This window comes from Copadichromis virginalis, linkage group LG16, assembly GCF_057382275.1.
Source record: "Copadichromis virginalis isolate Kocher_CV1m ecotype Utaka linkage group LG16, C_Virginalis_male_GT1.1, whole genome shotgun sequence".
Classification (NCBI taxonomy): domain Eukaryota; kingdom Metazoa; phylum Chordata; class Actinopteri; order Cichliformes; family Cichlidae; genus Copadichromis; species Copadichromis virginalis.
Genome location: NC_140633.1, coordinates 12,680,242 through 12,699,187, shown reverse-complemented (window position 1 = coordinate 12,699,187; position 18,946 = coordinate 12,680,242). Strand labels below are relative to the sequence as shown.

Here is an 18,946-nt window from a genome sequence, read left to right as displayed (position 1 = left end):
TGGGCCCGATGGGAGGATGTTTGTTCCCGCGGCGGTCCGAAGTAAGGTCCTTCACTGGGTCCATACGGCCAAGTTTGCCTGCCACCCGGGTAAAAACCGCACTATCGCCTTTCTGCAACGTTTGTTTTGGTGGCCGACTCTAGGGAAGGACGCTTGGGAGTATGTGGCCGCTTGCCCCGTTTGTGCCCGAAACAAGGTCTCCTGTTCACCCCCTGCTGGCCTCCTTCGTCCGTTGCCTGTGCCCAGCCGCCCGTGGTCTCATATTGCACTGGACTTTGTTACCGGTCTTCCCCCCTCCTCGGGTCACACAGTCATCTTGACCGTGATCGATTGCTTCTCAAAGGCTGTTCATTTCGTTGCTCTGCCAAGATTCTCACGCAGCAGGTGTTCCGTCTCCATGGGGTTCCCCAAGATATCGTGTCCGATCGGGGTCCCCAATTCACGTCGCGAGTGTGGAAGGAGTTTTGTAAGGAACTGGGGGCCCAGGCCAGCTTGTCGTCCGGCTTCCACCCTCAAACCAACGGGCAAGCGGAACGGGCTAATCAAGAGCTCGAAGCGATGCTGCGTTGTGTGGTCTCTTCGAACCAGTCATCATGGAGCGATCAACTGGCGTGGGTCGAATATGCCCATAATGCTAGCACGTCGGTGGCTACTGGGGTTTCCCCGTTTGAGGCCTCCCTGGGGTATCAGCCCCCGCTTCTCTCTGTGTCGGAGGGGGAATTGTCGGTTCCTTCAGTCCAGCACCACCTGCGGCGCTGCCAGCGGGCATGGCGCGCCACCCGGACCGCCCTCTTGAGGACCGCTGAGCAGAACAAGAGACTTGCGGATCGCCGCCGTGCTCCGGCCCCTGCATACCAGGTCGGGCAACAGGTATGGCTGTCTGCGAAATATGTTCCTCTGAGGGTCGAGTCTAGGAAACTGGCTCCACGCTTTATCGGGCCCTTCCCCATCCTGGCCGTGTTGAATCCTGTGACTGTACGTTTGTCTCTTCCCCGTTCCATGAGAATTCACAATGTCTTTCATGTGTCCCAGGTGAGGCCTGTCCGGACCAGCCCTTTGTGCCCGCCCTCCGGGCCCCCGCCACCCGCCCGGATTATCGACGGCTCGCTGGCGTATTCCGTATCACGGATATTGGATGCCCGGCGCCGCGGTAGGGGCTTTCAGTTTTTGGTGGACTGGGAGGGGTACGGTCCGGAAGAGCGTTCTTGGGTGCCGCGGTCCGCGGTTCTCGATGCTGCCATGGTGAGAGACTTCCGCCGCAGGCACCCTGATAAGTTTGCTGGGTCGCCGGGAGGATCCCATTAGAGGGGGGGTACTGTCAGGTTCGACGGTGCCCCGACCGGCGACCTGTGTGTGTGTGTGTTTGTTCTCCCGCTCTGTTTTTGTCTCCGTTGTAGTTGTTACGCGGTTGCGTAGCAACGGGAGATGTCCGACCCGGAAGTTCCGCCACTCTGAGTGGTCCCACCTGCAACTGATTCCTCGCCAGCTGCTGCCAATCATCCACCATTGTGACAGAACTATTTAATGGTGTGGCTGAGTGACAGACAGCGCTGGAGTATTCCACCAAGCCGGGTAGTGACTCGAATTCAGCGAGTGTTAGACAAACGTTTGATAGCGGAGGGAGGCTAACCGCATCTGTTTGCCTTTTTTTCCAGGCTACGAGTGAGACGGAGATACGAGAGGAGAGACGTCACTGTTCACGAAAGTCGTATGGACACACGAGGGGAGCACGGAAGGGACTTAGCACTATGGATTACTTTGGATTTGCTTCACTGTAAATAAAGACACTGTTCAATCTTAACGAGCGATCTGCGTCTGGGTTCTCTTACTCATCACCCCCGTAACAGTATTTTTCCAGTTAGTCCTCATGTTTCATCTTCTGTGGTGTCATGCCTCCTGCTTTTTCTTGTTCTTGCAGTTATGCACCATGGTTCCATACTTTCCGTGTAGATGCCCGAGCCACATCAGCAGGCTCCAATCTGTGTTAAAAAGCAGAAAATCCATTTCCTCACCCATGTCTCTGAGTCCTGTATGATACAGTAGGAAACAAATTTTAATGCCTCCTTTATCCTCGGTCTGATTCTTTCAAACAGTACATAAAGCTTGCAAAGACGAGAATGCAAACATACCGTTCACTTTGAGGCTCAGCTAATTCTTCAAAGCAGCATACTGGTAAAGCATTAACATTACTTCACTTGGGACAGCAAATTAAATATATCAACAAGAAGCACAAATACCACCTTTTAAGGTATCTTGTGGGCATATTTCTTGCTAAAAAAAATACCCAAGCATGAGGTCATTTTACACATATTACAATACTATATTATTCTTAAGATTCCAATGCAGCAGTTGAGGTTTAAACTACCTACATTTCTAAACTGGATTGAGCCATGAAGAAGTAAAACAGTGAGGTCATGACCAGGTTAGGCTTTGTTCCACTAGCTTAAATGCAAGCTCTTGTGGGAATTTCAATGGTCTTTGTGAAAAAGGATAAGCATTCTATTGAGTGTTACTTTGTACTGCTGCTCAGACACATTTTATAACAAAATTAAACCTGGATTCTTGTTTGATAATAATCCAAGAAAAATAGTTTAATTTCATATCATGATCTCTTCTAATGTCAGTTCTCTTAGGACCTTTCAGAGTAAATAAAATAAGATTATTATTCAGTGACAATAATTTATGTTTGGAAGTGGGACTCTGTTCTGAGACCTTCCTGGCCTGCCACTCACAAATGTGCAAAGTCAAAAGGCAGCGAGAGCAGCTGCAGATTTGTCTTATCAGTAACAATGACATGACTTTAATTAAGTGAGAAAGAACATGAATAGCATGATATGGAAGAAATGAGGGTGGAGGTGGCTTTGTGAAGGAGCATGAGCCTGCATACAGTGACAGCTCCCACTGTATGCAGGCTGAAGCAGGTTGTGAGATTTGTGAGATTTGCCAATAGGATGTTCATCTGAGTATCCGCAGAGCAATCAGCTGATGATTTTGAAAACAACTGATCTGCCAAGATTGCTGGCTAAGCTTCAGGCTACGGCCTGCCAGAAACAATGCTATGCAGAGATTTTTCAACATTTTCAGCAGCTCGCACAGTGTTTTTCTCCTCTGTGATTTTGTTAATTCCAAATTTTGTGCACCCAAACTCATTCATGGATTCACCTCATTGGTCAAGCGCTGACAGTTAAGATCAAGAGTGATTTTAAATGAAAGTTGCTTAAAAACATCAGTATTTGAAAAAGTACCATTTCTGAGTGATTTTGAAACACGTTTTTAAGTGGCATGTTCTCAATAAATGGTCTCTACTGAATTTTAATTTTAAGTCTGTGAATATCAGTCAGGTGTAAATAAAGCTTAACTTCGGGGAAAACCTGAAAAATGCAGTTTTAAATAATTGAAGAAAGATATTTATCAGTCAAGTAGCAGAAGATGTAATGTTGACACCACACAGCACTAAAATGCATCACTGTTGATACAATGCAGTGAAATTGCCTTTTGGAAGATATCATCCGGAACACTGAGACTAAAGCACCATTGTTCATCCAGGTAAAGCTATTTTCACAGATTCAACAAATATGTACTCTCTGCCCTTCTGCAGATTACGGTTGGCCCCTGCCCTCTGATCTTTGCCCCATCTGGATCTATCTGGACGTCCTGTTCTCCACAGCATCCATCATGCACCTTTGTGCCATTTCTCTGGATAGATACATTGCCATACGCAACCCAATCCACCACAGCCGCTTCAATTCTCACACCAAGGCCCGCATCAAGATCATGGCAGTGTGGACCATTTCAGTGGGTAAGTACACACATGCAGACCTAAACACCAACTATCTACGGTCTATATATCTGTCAGTAAATTGTGGGATACTGAAGTCTTCACAGGCCAAAAATGCTGCATTAGATTGAATTTGAGATGCCTTCAACACTAACAGAGAGAAAACACCAACTGGTAGCAGCATGCAGTATGTCAGTGAACAGAGCAACAAGGATATGATGGGATGACAGTGTGGGACATTTTGAGTCTTGGCAGAAGAAGCTACGACAAGCAATGAGAATGGACAAGAAATGTTGGAAGTGCAGGTGGATCAAGAATGGATATTGCACTTCACATTGATTTAAAACAGGGAGAATACAACTTTGAAATCTAACCAAAAAATAAAATGGTTCAGAAAAGTGTTATGAATCAAATAATACCACAAAAAATCAAAGCACATTCTTCTGAAACACTGCTTGAAAAGCCTTTAATTTCCTCCAGTATTGATTATTCCCCGGTGAATAAAAAGCCTTCATGTCATAATGCTTACATTATGATTTTATGGCTCTCATTTTCAAGCAAGTCAACAAAACCCGGAGGTGTCCATAGTTTATTTTTTTAGGTTTCTTATAGAAAAACTTGTCTTGTACTGTAGGTATTAAGCATCAGACAGAGAAATGCAAAATCTGTAAAAAATGGCAGCACGGCATAAAATTCAAAACAAAAGACATGTCATGTGAAAAGATCTTGGATCACGTTTGTTTATGTGTACTTAAGACCTGAAAAGATGTTAAGCGGATCTTTAAGGTCGTGATGCTCAAATTTTCTCATTTACAGAGAGGCGACCCTTCTTACTCATGGTCCTAAGTATGTGATAGAGTTAAGACACCAGTTAACAATCCATAAGTAACTCAAAGAGCAAACCTCGTGGGACACAACAATTAGTGAAACACAGATTATTTAAAGATTGCCAATTTGTAAATTTAAGCTGCCAAACATCATCCTGGGTAATGCTAGCTTGCCAGGTACAATAAGGCCTCAGTCACACAGGCCTATGTGACCCCCTGACAGCCTCCAGTTGCTAGAGAAAAATGTGTATTCCCTGAAGAGGAGCTGCTGGGTGCTCCTGGCTCTTGCTAAGTTTAAAGAAAAGCAGAAAGCACCCAACATCCCTTTATGGTTGCTTTGGTTGCTGGCACATTGCAGTTTTCACTCTCAGTTTGCATGAAAGATGCACTTGCCAATCATTCTTTGAGCTGTAGTGAAACTTAAAAAAAAATCTGTGATGCAATAAAGAAAGAGAGACTGTTTACAAGTAAACATTTTGTCTGCAATTAACTCATTTGCAAAGGAACATCTTTTACTTTGAAGGCATATGGTTTCTGATTTACATCACACATTTCACAGTTTCAGTACAGCTCTTGGGTAGTTTGTTAGTGTTTGCAGGGAAACACAAAAACTACTGGCAACCACGGCAACCTGCTACAGACCAAATTGATTGCAAAGAGGTTGTCAATGCAACACTGTGTATTTCTTTGTAACCAGTTTCTCATTAGGGACTGACAGCAACTACTTGCATTGTAGAATTTACACTTTTCCTTTCCAACTGGTAGTTGGCCTCTTTATATGACTGGGGTCTAACCATGTATATAGCCATCTACTAGGTCATCAAGGTGTGGTCCTTACCAGTATCTACAGAGGATTCAGGCCCGGCTCCTGTCAGAGCGAGAGAGGGTTTTTGAAACCTCTGCTTTGTGCTTGATTTCAAAGGCAATTAATTGAACATTTAAGTTCACTTTGTATCTTATTCTGTTTTCATAGACTGTGGGCTAGCAGTCTTGTGTGGCTTGCCTAAAGCAGCATTCATACAAGGAGTCACTTTTATTGACTTCATTAAAGTATAGAAAAGGTGAAATGAGGATAATGTGCTTCTTGAGGCTAAGAGCCATTTCCCCCAAAGTTTCCCAGCCACACTGTCGAAACAGTAATGGGAATAAGTCAGTACACTGAGGTTTTAAAACAGTGGAACTACACCAAACCTAAATCACTCGCAGAAGCCTTGGTCTACATATTTTACATCTATTATTTCAGTTCAGGATTCTTTTACTTTATTGTTTATGCTGCTGAAATTAAAAGAAGTCTCTGTAAAAATGTAGCCATGTACATGTAAAATGTTGCCTCTCTTAATTCTAAGATGTTATGTGCAAGAGCATTATAAAAATGACCGTATATTTAGCAGGTCTTAAAACTACTTACATAAAAATGAACAGCAAAGCAAGAAGGTCTTTTTTTATTGACCAAAAATGAAGTCAAAATGCAGAAGCAATGTTTGAAAAACGAATTCCATCCTTACTACTTCCACAGGAAATAACAAGGTAAGTAGCAGCCATGTCCTGCTAATCAAATTACTGGATTAACTGATCATCAGCAAATATGAGCACATCTATAAAAATATAGTTTTCGCTGTTAAAACAATGTCAAAGAGGAAATACATCACCAACCTTAGAGAAGCAACTGTTGCTGCCCATAAGTCTAGAAAATATGTGATTTCTTTATCATGTGACTATACTATATATTAACAACACTGTCTTCACCAGATTTACATAAAAAATTAAATATTCACTCAAATATTTGCTAATTTTTCAATAATTTACTGTTGAACTCATCATGTAAACTAAACTTAGAGGACAATTTGGTGTTTGATTTGACACAAGGGTTGAGGCAGTACATCAGTGCTGTATTTTATTTGACATGTGCTCTTTGTAAATATCGGATCTCTAATAAAGGCCAGGATTCTTTTGCTATGATTTACTTGGATAAAACAGCAGAAATTAAAGTTCTCTGAGTTCATAAACAGTTAAACCGAAGTTACCTAAGAGAGAATATAGTGAAGAGGAATAAAAAGAGTACAAGCCTATTCATCAAAAGCATTGCAGCCAGCTCCTCATAAGATGCAATTTTCCACAAGACGTTTATGGCTTCATATAATTTTTTGGAAAGGACGGGGAACAATCAAGTCTTGATAATTGGTTTCTGCTAGTCTGGCTGGTCTCCAGCTGTTCAGTTCAATGGACATAGATGAGCAGGAAATGTAATGATGGGACCGTAGTCAAAGACCTGCAACCATAGTGGTGGTTGGATGGGAGTGCATATTAGCTTTAATTATTTACTAAGAAAAACAAGAAACATAAAGATGAAATCAAAGATCTCAGCTTCACGTGATTGCATGTAACTGGCAGTGTGCAAAAATATCATCAGATGTTGGTGAAGTTTGCACTTTTTCTGCTTCAGTTTTTCTGTCCCTCACAGCAAAATCTCCAGTGTTAATTTAACACTGGAGAGTGTCTATATGGGTCCACACCTCTGAGTGTTAAATACAACACTGTTGAGTGTTAAATTAACACTTTTGACAGTGTTATATGTTTAAAAGTAACCTAGTCAGTTTTGAAGATTAACAATGGCTAACACTGAGCAGTGCTGATTTTCTAACACTGGAAAATAACTCAAAATGTTAGAAATATTCCAGGGTTAGAAAATCAGCACTGCTCAGTGCCAGTCCTACTGATTGCCAATACTTTGGGGTGATCAGAACAAGAAGAACCAGAAGATCCCAAAGAGTTAGTGACGTTTTCACAGAGTTACTTACAGAAACCTTTTGCAACGTTTGCATCTCATTGACCTTGTTTACTAAATGAACTCAATTATAATAAATTCATTATGTTGGCTGCAGCCAAATTAATCCGTGAGTGAGTTTGGACCTTTAGGGAGGGTAAGAACTGCAACACCGAAACAAACCAGTGAAAAAAGTTTTCCCTGAAAGAAATTCTGATTGTGAATGTAATAATGATTAAGTCTAAAAATCAAGATTAGAAATCAGCATGGTGCTTAGTTAAAAGAAAATAATGTCCGACCTGTGTTACCCTCTTGTGCTTCTATGTTAGTTATGAAAATGGAAATTACTCACACATTATGTTCTTTAAATACAGGGACGATTTAGACAATATAATATTAATATTTCATCAACTGGAGAAACTGTCAGGTTAGCTCTGACCATTTTCTGACCTTGTAGCTGCGACAGATGCAGCAAAAATCACTGATAAGATCTTTTTTCCTCAAAATACTACTGTCAGTAAACACAACATCCACAAAGAAATGTGACATACAAACACATCAGTCCAATCTTCAACACACAGTTAAATGAAGCATCTCAGCCTCAAATAAGCACAATACAAGCATCAGCGTGAAAGACATTAGACTTTCTAATGGTAGAGGTAAATGGCCTGCATTTGTATAGCACTTTTCTAGTCCATAGGACCCCAAAGCGCTTCATACTACATTCAGTCATTCACCCATTCACACACTGGCGATAGCAAGCTACATTGTAGCCACAGCTGCCCTGGGGCGCACTGACAGAGGCGAGGCTGCCGGACAGAGGCGCCACCGGGCCCTCTGACCACCACCAGTAGGCAAACATGGGGTTAGTATCTTGCCCAAGGATATTTGGCATGCAGCCAGGATGCAGCCTGGGATCGAACCACCGACCTTCTGATTAGTGGCTGACCTGCTCTGCCACCTGAGCTACAGCCACATAAAGGGCACTGGAGGAAACCGCACTACGAATGCATTAATGGTTTTGGTTATTATCCCGCTTTTTATACAAAAAGCATGGTGTACTGCTTTTAAAGAATGACAAAAAGACCATTTTTATCTTCGTCTAATTTATTTCAGTGATCTCAGGGTCTAGTTGCATCTATACCACAGTCTGTATATAAAGAAAAAACTTTTCATCACAACAAGAACTTGAAATATATTACATATATTGCAGTCGTAGCCGGGAGATACAGATGTGTTATTAAGGTCCCACCTAATTAACAGTGTAAAAAGTGTTGTTTTTAGCACATGCTGTAACTCTGTGGAATTCCAGCTCCAAGTGTCAGGAAGAGTCAGTGAAAAAACTGCATTCTGTATAATATGTTTTAACCATTGCTTTAATGCCAGCAGCATTTATCCAGCCTCTCTTATGACGACTTTCCCCAGTGCTGTTTCTGTGAATCTTTCAAATAAAAACATAGTTACATAGTTTGAAGGATTATGAACGCTAGTTTGGTCCCAGGTCTGCAGTTTGTTACATCGCCTGGATCAGTAGAAGGGTTTCTAATCAACTTCAATCAGCAGCTTAAAAAGACTGGTGCATAGCCATTCAATAAAGGTCAGATCTAATGTAGGTGTGTTAATTAGTGCTTCGGTATCCTTGAACACTTTAACTGGCATGGTGTCTAAAAGACATTTGGCATTAAAAGACATAAAGACATTTCCTGTAGTTAACTCCTTAATAGTTAACTCCTTAACAGCCTTAATATGAATTAATCAGGTCTTTCAGATGATTTCAAAGATGCTGCTCTGGATGGTTAAACATGCAGCTTGGAGAGGCCACAAATTTGGACTCTGGAACTTCGGGGAAAAAAAGGTGAAGATATACAAAGTAAATGATAAGCACTAACTCAACAGGCACAAGCCGATGATTGTGTCATGACCTAAACCTAAACACGAAGACAAATCAGTGGAGAGACGTTAAAAGAAAAGTGCATGCAAGCCAAAGCATCATAAAAGCATCCTATGGGATTCTATGATGAAAGACGTCAGTTTCTTGATGCTGTAGTGCGGATGAACTGAAGGGTACTGATGCTTCCAGGCCCAGGTGATAAAAGCACTCCTGCTAGCTAAAGGATAAAACAAAACTGTAACTGTGATCCTAAAAGCTACTGTTGAGTGTGATTTAAAATCTGACAAACTTCCTTTTTGTAACTTTTTGCTGCCTTTTATTCAAATACATTTGATTTGACATTTGTACATTTTCAAATAAGGCTTAGGTGTCCAGATATTTGTTTCAAGGCTAGCCAAGCGATCTAAAGGGAATCTGTACACCTTTATGCTCATCTATAAAAGAACCTTCCTTGCAGTTTGATTCATTGTTGGTCAAGTAGTTGCAATCAAATTCAAGAAGTGATTTATTTCGGTGGAAGAAACTAGCCACAGTTGTTTGTATAATAGCAAATCTAAAGGTCTTAAAGGCCTCACAACATTTACAGATAAAGAAAAAATGAGAAAGGAGTTCAAAGGAGTGAACGTCCTTCCTTTGATGGCTGAGGAGGCAATAAGAGCTGTAAGACGGGAAAAGGTGGATTACAACAATTTAATATTGTTACAGTGTGTTGTTGAGAAATACACAATTCAGCGCTGAAATTATAATAAATTGACAAAGTCTGTTGCTATGACAGGACCATCATAATGAGTCAAATTAAACAGTTCAAAGAAATGATTGTGAATGAATGAATTCAATAGCAGCCTTCACATTTGATGAAGGAGGTGGGGTGGAGAAAAGAATTAAAGAAGCAAAAACAACCATAAAAAAACGTTTATTTATTGGAAAACTGAAACAAGAGATAACTTCCCTCCAAATGCTTTGTCCATTAAACCAAATAACATTTTGTCCAGTCATTATATTGTCTCCAAACTTTATTGACCAAAAGCAAAGACACTGATTTATTTAGAGCTGTCAGCCTCCCCTAATGCCTCCGAACTCCCGAATGACCCTGAGTTCCGTGTTTGCATCCTGTTGGCTCCACTTCATTAACTCTGTCCTTCTGCACCGTGGCTGCTAATGACTGACTCATGCCACAGTAGCTGACTAATAATTTAGCCTTCCATCCTAGCCCAGCTCCACAGCACGAAAGCTAAGATTCACTCATCATTTACTGTATAGTCCAAATAAACTGACGCAGGTACGTAATTTCCATAAGATCCAGTTTCAGGTGGAGTTAAGTTTGACTGCTATAAGTGTGCTGTTATACATTTAATGGTAGTGATGTGCAATACCACTGATGTCCTTTTCTAATCTGATACCACACATGACTCTGCTTACAATCAGCCATTAGTGTGAGCTGATTGACTGAGCGCATGTGTGTGTTTTATTGCAATAAAAATAAAATAAATGTTCATATCTCCACTACTCAGAAATTGTAGATGCACCACCAGTTTTCACCTCGCTGCACATTAATTAAAATCAGCTGACTGAAGCTCAGTAGCTCGGTTTGAAAAGGAAAAGCTAAGTAGATGTTGACCGGTTAATTAGTGGATGGCCCACTCTTCTTCCTGTGCTGCATCTCTCCAGTAGTTATTTTGTGTATATTATTCATTTTTCTTAAGCCTACACATTGTCAGTGTAATTTAGTAGCACAATGTAACTCAGTAATAACAAATGCCAAATAATGCAAAAACACAAAACCAACCAAAGAAGAAGAAAAAAAGCCTAATTGCTAAAAAGAAATTCTGCTATTTAAAAAAAAAAAAAGTAAAACAAAGAAGCAGTGTACAAATGTTGCTAAGGAGGCACACCTGATTGTCCACTAATGAAGACTTTGTCCACATATTCACATTCTTTGTTGTGTGACTGTGTGTGTGCGACATCACTGTATGAACATGCATGCAGAAAAATACCATAAAATGACAATTTAAGTGAAACATTACAGCAGAAAAAACCTAAATAAAGGACTAAATCTACTTAAAATGGACAGATATATTTACAAAACAGATACAATTTACAAAACAGATACAGTGTGAACACAAGATGCAAAAAAGACCACAGACACACAAACAACTAAAAACAAATGTAACCAAAAAACTGAGGTGTGAACTCAACAGAAACGCATAGAGAATGACTTTAAAATCACCCTGAAAAATCAGAAAGGGGTTCAAAGAAAGAGCCACTACTAACGAGAAAGAGGTTAAACTGAAAGCTAAAAGGATAATACACACAGATGTAAAGTAACCACAAAAAGACATGACTGAGAGACTCGACACGACCAGGAAAAGGGGAAAAGAATGAAAACAAATATGTGCAAAATGACCAGAGAGATCAATCAAAATGAAAGAATGAGTGACAAATCAGCCACAAAGAGATTCACAACACATCTCAGTGTCTCGTGTCTATGAGGGGAGAGTGGGAGGGCTTTTTCACATCTGTGCCCAGGAGCTTTTTTCTGATTTTGATCATTTCACCTGTCCTGCTCAGTTTCATTTCCACACTGTTTCCCGAAAGCGTCTCTTGTGCTTGGTTTCTGACAGGAGACATGTTTTCTGTCCTCCAGCCTTGAGGGGCTACATGACTCACAGACATTAAAGTTTGTTTTGGTGATGCAACCTGCACTGGTTAACGTTCGGCTGAGAACTTTTCTTCATTACTCTCGGTTATTTCACGCATGCAGGAACAGTTCTGCCCGTGATTAGTTTTAGCTGGAGAACAAACTTGTCTTTCCAAACATCCTCATTTAAACTATCACCTCACATCTCTTCAGGCCGCTGGTTATTTCCATTAGTTGTATTTCCTGGCTAAAACAGTTTACCTCTTACTTAATATCTTAACATCCACCAGTGAGCATGATGGTGGTTAGCACTGTTGCATGGGTTAAATTTACTGGTCACCCGGGGTCTTTTTGTGTGGACTTTTCTCCTTTTCCCGTGTTGGTGCCCCCCAGGTGCACTGGCTAAAGCTTTAATTATACTTTTGTCCACATGCTAAGGTCTGCTTCGGTCCAACTAACATAAAGTTCATCATCAGACCATGAGCGCAAGAGTCCACGCCAACGTTTGAGTGCCTTCCTGTTTTTTGTGAATGCACAGACTCAAAACAAGACTTACAATATGCCATGCACCCCAGGCAGCAGACCTCAAAGTATAACAGGAATAACTACCCATTGTGTTGGTAGCACCAGAGTGTAATTTCACTAGCTGGGCCCACGTCCTCATTTTAGGTTTGACAGCGTTTTAGTAGTTAAAAGTGAATGCTTTGACATGAATTGAGCTGCGGTTTGGGGACGGCATCGAAGGGGACTGGTGATGGTTCCTGGGCCTGGCAGATCCCCGTGTACTAAATAGAAGTGAAGAAGTTAAAGAATAGAGAACAAGGAGGGAGGGAGGGTGGGGGAACCTATTTAGATGACAACCCGAAGGAGCGTGTTTGGAGGCGTGGTCCTGCTCCTGAAATTCCAATATATTATCTCCAATAAATATAGTATATTCAAAGTTTATCTCAACAGTCCAACAGTCCAAAAGCAAGCCTGAAGGGTGTAGATGGGAGAGTTTGTGGCTCTACGTCTCTTTGTTTGCCCTGTGGTTGGAGGGCTCTCTCCTTCGCTCCTTGTTGACAAAGCAATTGAGAGTATTAATGGACACCCATCAGGTTACCTACAGCACTCTAAGAGGAATTATGCCAAAGCTGCATTTTCAGCACATGCTAATCAAGAATCATTACAGGAGCTAGAACACGTTCCTGGAAAGTCCATAGAACGTGGATGTTAACAGGTTAATGTCTCTAAATAGTTAATATAATCTGCTCCTGGGACTCTGGGAAGCATTAATCCCCTGCAGCAGAGGGAACTCTTGCTCTTTCTTGGGGCCATCCTCATGTGAGAGTTTCATCACAGTGTTTGATGGTCTTTGCAACTGCACTTTAAACTTTCAAAGTTGTTAAAAACTTTCCAGATGTGTTGGAGTTATTTCTTTTTTTTCTTATTTTGGTCTTCATTATTCTTCCACACTGTAAAATGTAAAACAAAGGGGAAAAAATATTGAAAAATTTGGCTGACTGGAAGGTTCGACATCAGTCTAAAAGCTAAAGGTATTTTTTTAAATTGCTGAGTGGTGACGTGCTGGTAAAGTGCACCGCTGCATATAATGGATAAAACCAGCAGTGTGCTCTTTAATAGCGCTCAGTTTCGATGTTCTTGGTTCCTTTTAAGAGACCGACCCAAGTCTACCTGACATTTTCGTTTTATTTTCTTCCTTCGTTACTCTCGTCTTTCTTTCAAAACATTACTACATTGCATTGACATTGCACTGACTCTTTCTTCAACATGGTTTTTCTAATTAACATTTTAAACTGCACTGACACTGGGTTAAGAACTCAACTCCCTGATCTTCAATGAACTTTTCAGTTTGTTAACTAAAACGAAGCTGCTTGCTGATGAATCGGTCAGTATGTGAAAATGTCGAGATGCAGGGAAACAATCGGCCTTTGCATTAAGTTTGCTCTAAAAGCCACAGACACGTGACTAGCAGGCAGTATGCAAGACAAATTGTTTAAACAAGTCGGTTTAATTACACAAGTGCAGCCAGCAATCCAACATATGTGAGGAAATGTGAGGAAAGAGATTATTATTAGTATTATTTGATAAATAGAAACTGTTCCCTGCAGTATATTTGAAAGCCTCCTGTAAGTGCTTAGAACTTTTATGTGTAATACACTATGCATGCAAAAACCTCAGGGCTAAAACCTACCAACTAAGCGGAGGATCCACAGAGTCAACATCACGATGAGTTGAATAATGCGATGTCAGTGGGGCAGGCAGCCAGTCCTGCCTTCAGGCACATTGGAGCACCCCGAACACGCCTCAGTGGCACACTACCCCGCCTCGGCGCCTCCTAGGGATTGAGTTTGTCTGAGAAAGGAGGAGAGCGGAGCCCGGTGGCTTCCTTGTCAGAGTGTTGTGGTTGTTGTTAACTCACACCTGCTCAAGCTACTGCAGTGAGCTGAGGTTATAGTCTGATCTGATTGGACCTAGCATCAGGACTTACAGATTCCTGCACAGAGGAGGATAGGAGGGTGTAGATGCTCACACTGACATGCATGAATGCATGCTGATGATGTGCGAGTGTGTGAGATAGTGAGAACATCTCTAGAGTTACATAACTGAAATGTTCATGTATTTCTTTACAGATGCGTTACGCTGCACTCACAAACCACACACACACAGGCCTCAAAAGCACCCTGAAAAGGATTTTAGAATGCGGCAAATGATAAACTAAAAATTATAAACATCCTTCAAGTGTTCTCTGAAAACATCATAAGAACTTGTAGATAAATGTTGCCATTGTTATAAAAATGAGGACCTGAATTTTTAAATTTTTTAGATGTGTTATTTTGACGCAGACCTCTGCATGTGGTGAAGTCGCTGTGCTGACTTAATCCTGAGAGCAGCCATTGAATTGGGCATGAACAGTTTTTTTGAAGAGTTAATGTTAAAACTGAATCACCACATAATCGTTCCTCCTTGATATAAAAAACCTTAATAATAAATGCATCAGTATTATGTACAGAGGAGAGAGGAGGAGACAGTGTTGGGGAGTAACGGAATACATGTACCGGCATTACGTATTTAAAATACAAAATATGAGTAACTGTATTCCATTACAGTTACCGTTTAAAAAGGTGGTATTTAGAATACAGTTACTTTGTTGAAATAAATGGATTACACTGCGGTACTTTCCTGTTTCATTTTGTCGCGGGTCAGGACTGTTTGGGTTTTGTTTGACAGCTACGTTCTGTTGTTCCAGGTGGCAGCGTTACGGTTGCCATGGTTACTGGGTGACGCTCTCTCTCTGCGTGTTTCCTGGGTGAGAGAGCGGCTTGTTGTTGTTGTTGTGCTAAGCTAACAGGCAGAATGCTACAAGCATAGCTCTAAAGAATGTAGCATCATGGGCAGTGTAGTCCGTGCTGCAGGGAGAATGGACTGCCATACCCGCTATATGTCTGTGAGCGCGAGGAGGGAGAAAAAGGAGAGTGGAAAGGTACGAGTTGTCATCGAGCAGAAACGGGAGCTGGAAGCATGTAAATATAATAATAACCACTGCAGCCAAGAAGAGTGCCTGACGAGCCCAGTTGTAAGTAAGCTATTAAGACTCGACTGTAGGCTGTGTTCGTGTTTTCCTCCGAAACAATAAGTTCCGTTGGAGCAGCCTTTCAACGCCTCTGTCTGTCTCTCGCAAGTACAGTTGACCCACACAACAAAGTAAAGCTAGTTTTCGGCTACGAGCCGATAGGGACCCCGCCGTATTAGTCAGAGGTCCCTTTACTACAGTTCGGAGCCGCGGACCTTCAGTAATAGTAATAAATCACAGCAATAGTACATTCACGTTGTTGTAAAAAGCATGATAATATATTAAGTAATCCAAAGTATTCCGTTACGTTACTCTCATCGAGTAACGTAACGGAATACGTTACAGAATACATTTTGGGGCATGTATTCTGTAATCTGTAATGGAATACATTTTAAAAGTAACCTTCCCAACACTGGGAGGAGAGAGGTACAACACTGAGCATCTACAGCCATCTGTAAAACACCTCGAAGCTCTGTCATAATTTGGGACTGACTTTCAGCCAGTGGTGTTGGACATCTTGTTAAAATTGATAGAATTACAAGTGCAGAGAAGTACTGCCAGATCCACCATGCAATACTGTCTGCAAAGTGTCTGATTGGAATCGGCTTCATTTTTCACCATGACAATAATCCCAAACGCGCTGCCAATCCAATAAAAGCATCACCTGGTTAGAAAAACACACAGTGGGACACTCAGTCATGGCCTAAATCAGGGGTGGTTTAAAACATTTGTACAGCGCTACATATATTTTGCTTGGGAAATTCCTTATATAAGGTAAAATTATTCAAGCTCTATTTTATGAGTGCATAGTTATCTATTTATACCAGAGAGTATCTTGAAGTGGAATCAGAACCTTTTAGAACAAAGTGCCTAGTGTTCTAATTTATGTTTGTCTAACATTTCATTTTCTGTCTGTGAATGGCTACCCAAGCAATATGGGCTATGTAGGTCAGCTGCTAAGCTTGCCAGGGAGAAGGGGAAGCTTCCCTTTATGTGTCACTTACATGGTTCACGAGCATAATATATTCACTCAGTCTGATTTCATTGTACTTTGTCAAAACACTGTATTTAACCAAGCCTGAAAGATTATTAGAATTTGAAATGAAAATACTTTCAGAATCTCAGCATCAGGGTTTGAACTCAAAATGCACCTGAAAACTGGATAGAAAGAGTATTGATATGATGTATAAGCAGGTTACCTTATGCAGATGAGCTACTGCATAACAATCAGCACATTGTTTGTAAGTAAGTAAAAAGTAAAATTTTATTTATATAGCACATTTCTAGATAAAAGATCACAAAGTGCTTTACAAGGTATAAAACAAAAACAGTCAAAAGTTAACAAAATGCAATTACAAAAAGATTTGTGCAATAACAAACAATTTAGGTGCCACAGTCTGTAACATGGCTATTATAATGAAAGTGGAGATTATATCAAAGAGGAGAAATGTATAGAAAAAAGTGTTAGGTGACAAAACAGAAATGAGAAGTGAGACAGGGATGTTGGAAACAGGCCAGATGTATCTCCTTGTAACAGCAGTTGATGTGTGAGACATTCGTAAAAGTGAGACTCCATCTGCTTGTGTGGGACAAACAACTTTAAAGACTCATGAATTTCTAGCATTGCCTGTTAAGCATGAACACCACAAATATTGATTCACTGGGGTGGAAACATATTTTGACACAAACCACATTTATTACAGACCATTTCCTGAGAGGCTTGTTTTCCCTTTTCCGCTCAGTGAAGTCAGAGAGAAGACATCTGCGTCACTCAGTACTGAAGTCTTCTTTTGTTTTTGCTGCTTTACCTCCTGCTGGGGCTCTTACCTGATATTATGTGAATAAATGATCACGAGGCAGAAAGCTTCAGAGTGAGCGGAAGAGACTGCATTTCAAGTAAACAACATACAGTTAAATGCAAAACATTTACATCACTTATAAACAGTTGCTAGTGTCCAAGTGCTCAGCAACTTGGCACAAACTAATTGCATATAGATGGTTAAGATCAGGCAGAGCATCAGAATAGGGGAACGGAGGGGATTTAGGTGACTCTGATTGTGGAATTCAGAGTTACTTAAGAATGTCATAAATTGTTTCAGAAACTGTTGAGCTACTGAAAGTTTCCTGCACAATTATCCGTAGGGTTTACACAGACTGGCCTAATAAAGAAAATATCCTGTGAGAGGCAGTTGTCTTGGCACAAACGCCCTATTGTTACCAGAGCTCAGAGGAGAATTTGGGCTGACAGGAAGGCAAAAGTAATTCAAATAACCACTTGTTGTTTGGAAGAGCATCTCTCAATGCACAACAGCAGAAGACCACACCGGGTCCTTCTCTTTTTATCTAAGAACAAAAAACTGAGCCTACAGTTTGCATAATTTCACCAAAACAGGACATATGCATCTTTGTTTAATCAGTGAGCTTTACTCATGTTAATTTTGTCAAATTTCAAAACCTGCTGCAAAAGAACTGGGACAAAGCAATCACTGAACTGTGGAGAACCTGAAAACCTTTCATCTGTTAAATAGAAAACAATAGAATTTTCAAATTTTCGTTTTTGTAACATTCATGAAAACATTACCCAAGAACTTAGACTTACACTAAGCTCAAATAAGTGACATTTATCTCATTCTCAGTTTGAAAGGGAAAAGCCTCAGTATACTTCCTCCATACCCTTCAACTTTTCCTTTAAGTGCAGTTTACTGTTGTCTTTGTCATATTGCAGCTTACTGTACCAATAGTAAAATTTATTTCATTAAAAAGAGATTATGATCCAGGGCGCTGCAGAAAGATCCAAAATAAACATTCACGTCTGGAGACATGAATGGCACAGTCCCGTGCATGAAGATAGAAAACAGGCCCATTCAAAGGTCAGAATTAAAATGGATTTAACAGAAGAATAACATGACTTGGATGCTGCCAGCTCTTTGTGAAAAATTGACTAATTAAAGCCAACAGCAAAGACCAGAGTCTTTGTCACCACGACATGTTTGCCAATTTTGTAGCCACTTGTCATCCTGGTGTCTTCCAGTACTGAATGTCAACATATTTACAGCAGGAAATAAGACTCTAATCCATCTAGAGCTGCTGCTGTGATGTGAACAAACCCTCATCTAACTAACAGAGTCTGCTGGCTACAACACAGAGCTGACGGCTGGCAGGAAGAAAAAACCCCTCATGTGGTTGTGGTTGCATTATTTTTCAGTCTCAAGATAATATCTATATTTGTATAGGTTTACAATCTACAGTGGGGCAAAAAAGTATTTAGTCAGCCACCGATTGTGCAAGTTCCCCCACTTAAAATGATGACAGAGGTCAGTAATTTGCACCAGAGGTACACTTCAACTGTGAGAGACAGAATGTGAAAAAAAAATCCATGAATTCACCTGGTAGGATTTGTAAAGAATTTATTCATAAATCAGGGTGGAAAATAAGTATTTGGTCACCTCAAACAAGGAAAATCTCTGGCTCTCA

General features: G+C 40.8%; 1 protein-coding gene across 1 annotated transcript in view; it reads left to right on the top strand.

Annotated features, from left to right (window-relative positions):
• Window positions 1–18,946, top strand: part of htr2aa (5-hydroxytryptamine (serotonin) receptor 2A, genome duplicate a) — a 105,164-nt gene that overhangs the window by 71,270 nt on the left and 14,948 nt on the right. The window contains exon 2 of the mRNA XM_085435392.1: window positions 3,599–3,799. Coding sequence (XP_085291518.1) covers window positions 3,599–3,799 — 201 coding nt within the window. The remainder of the gene's footprint in view (window positions 1–3,598; window positions 3,800–18,946) is intronic.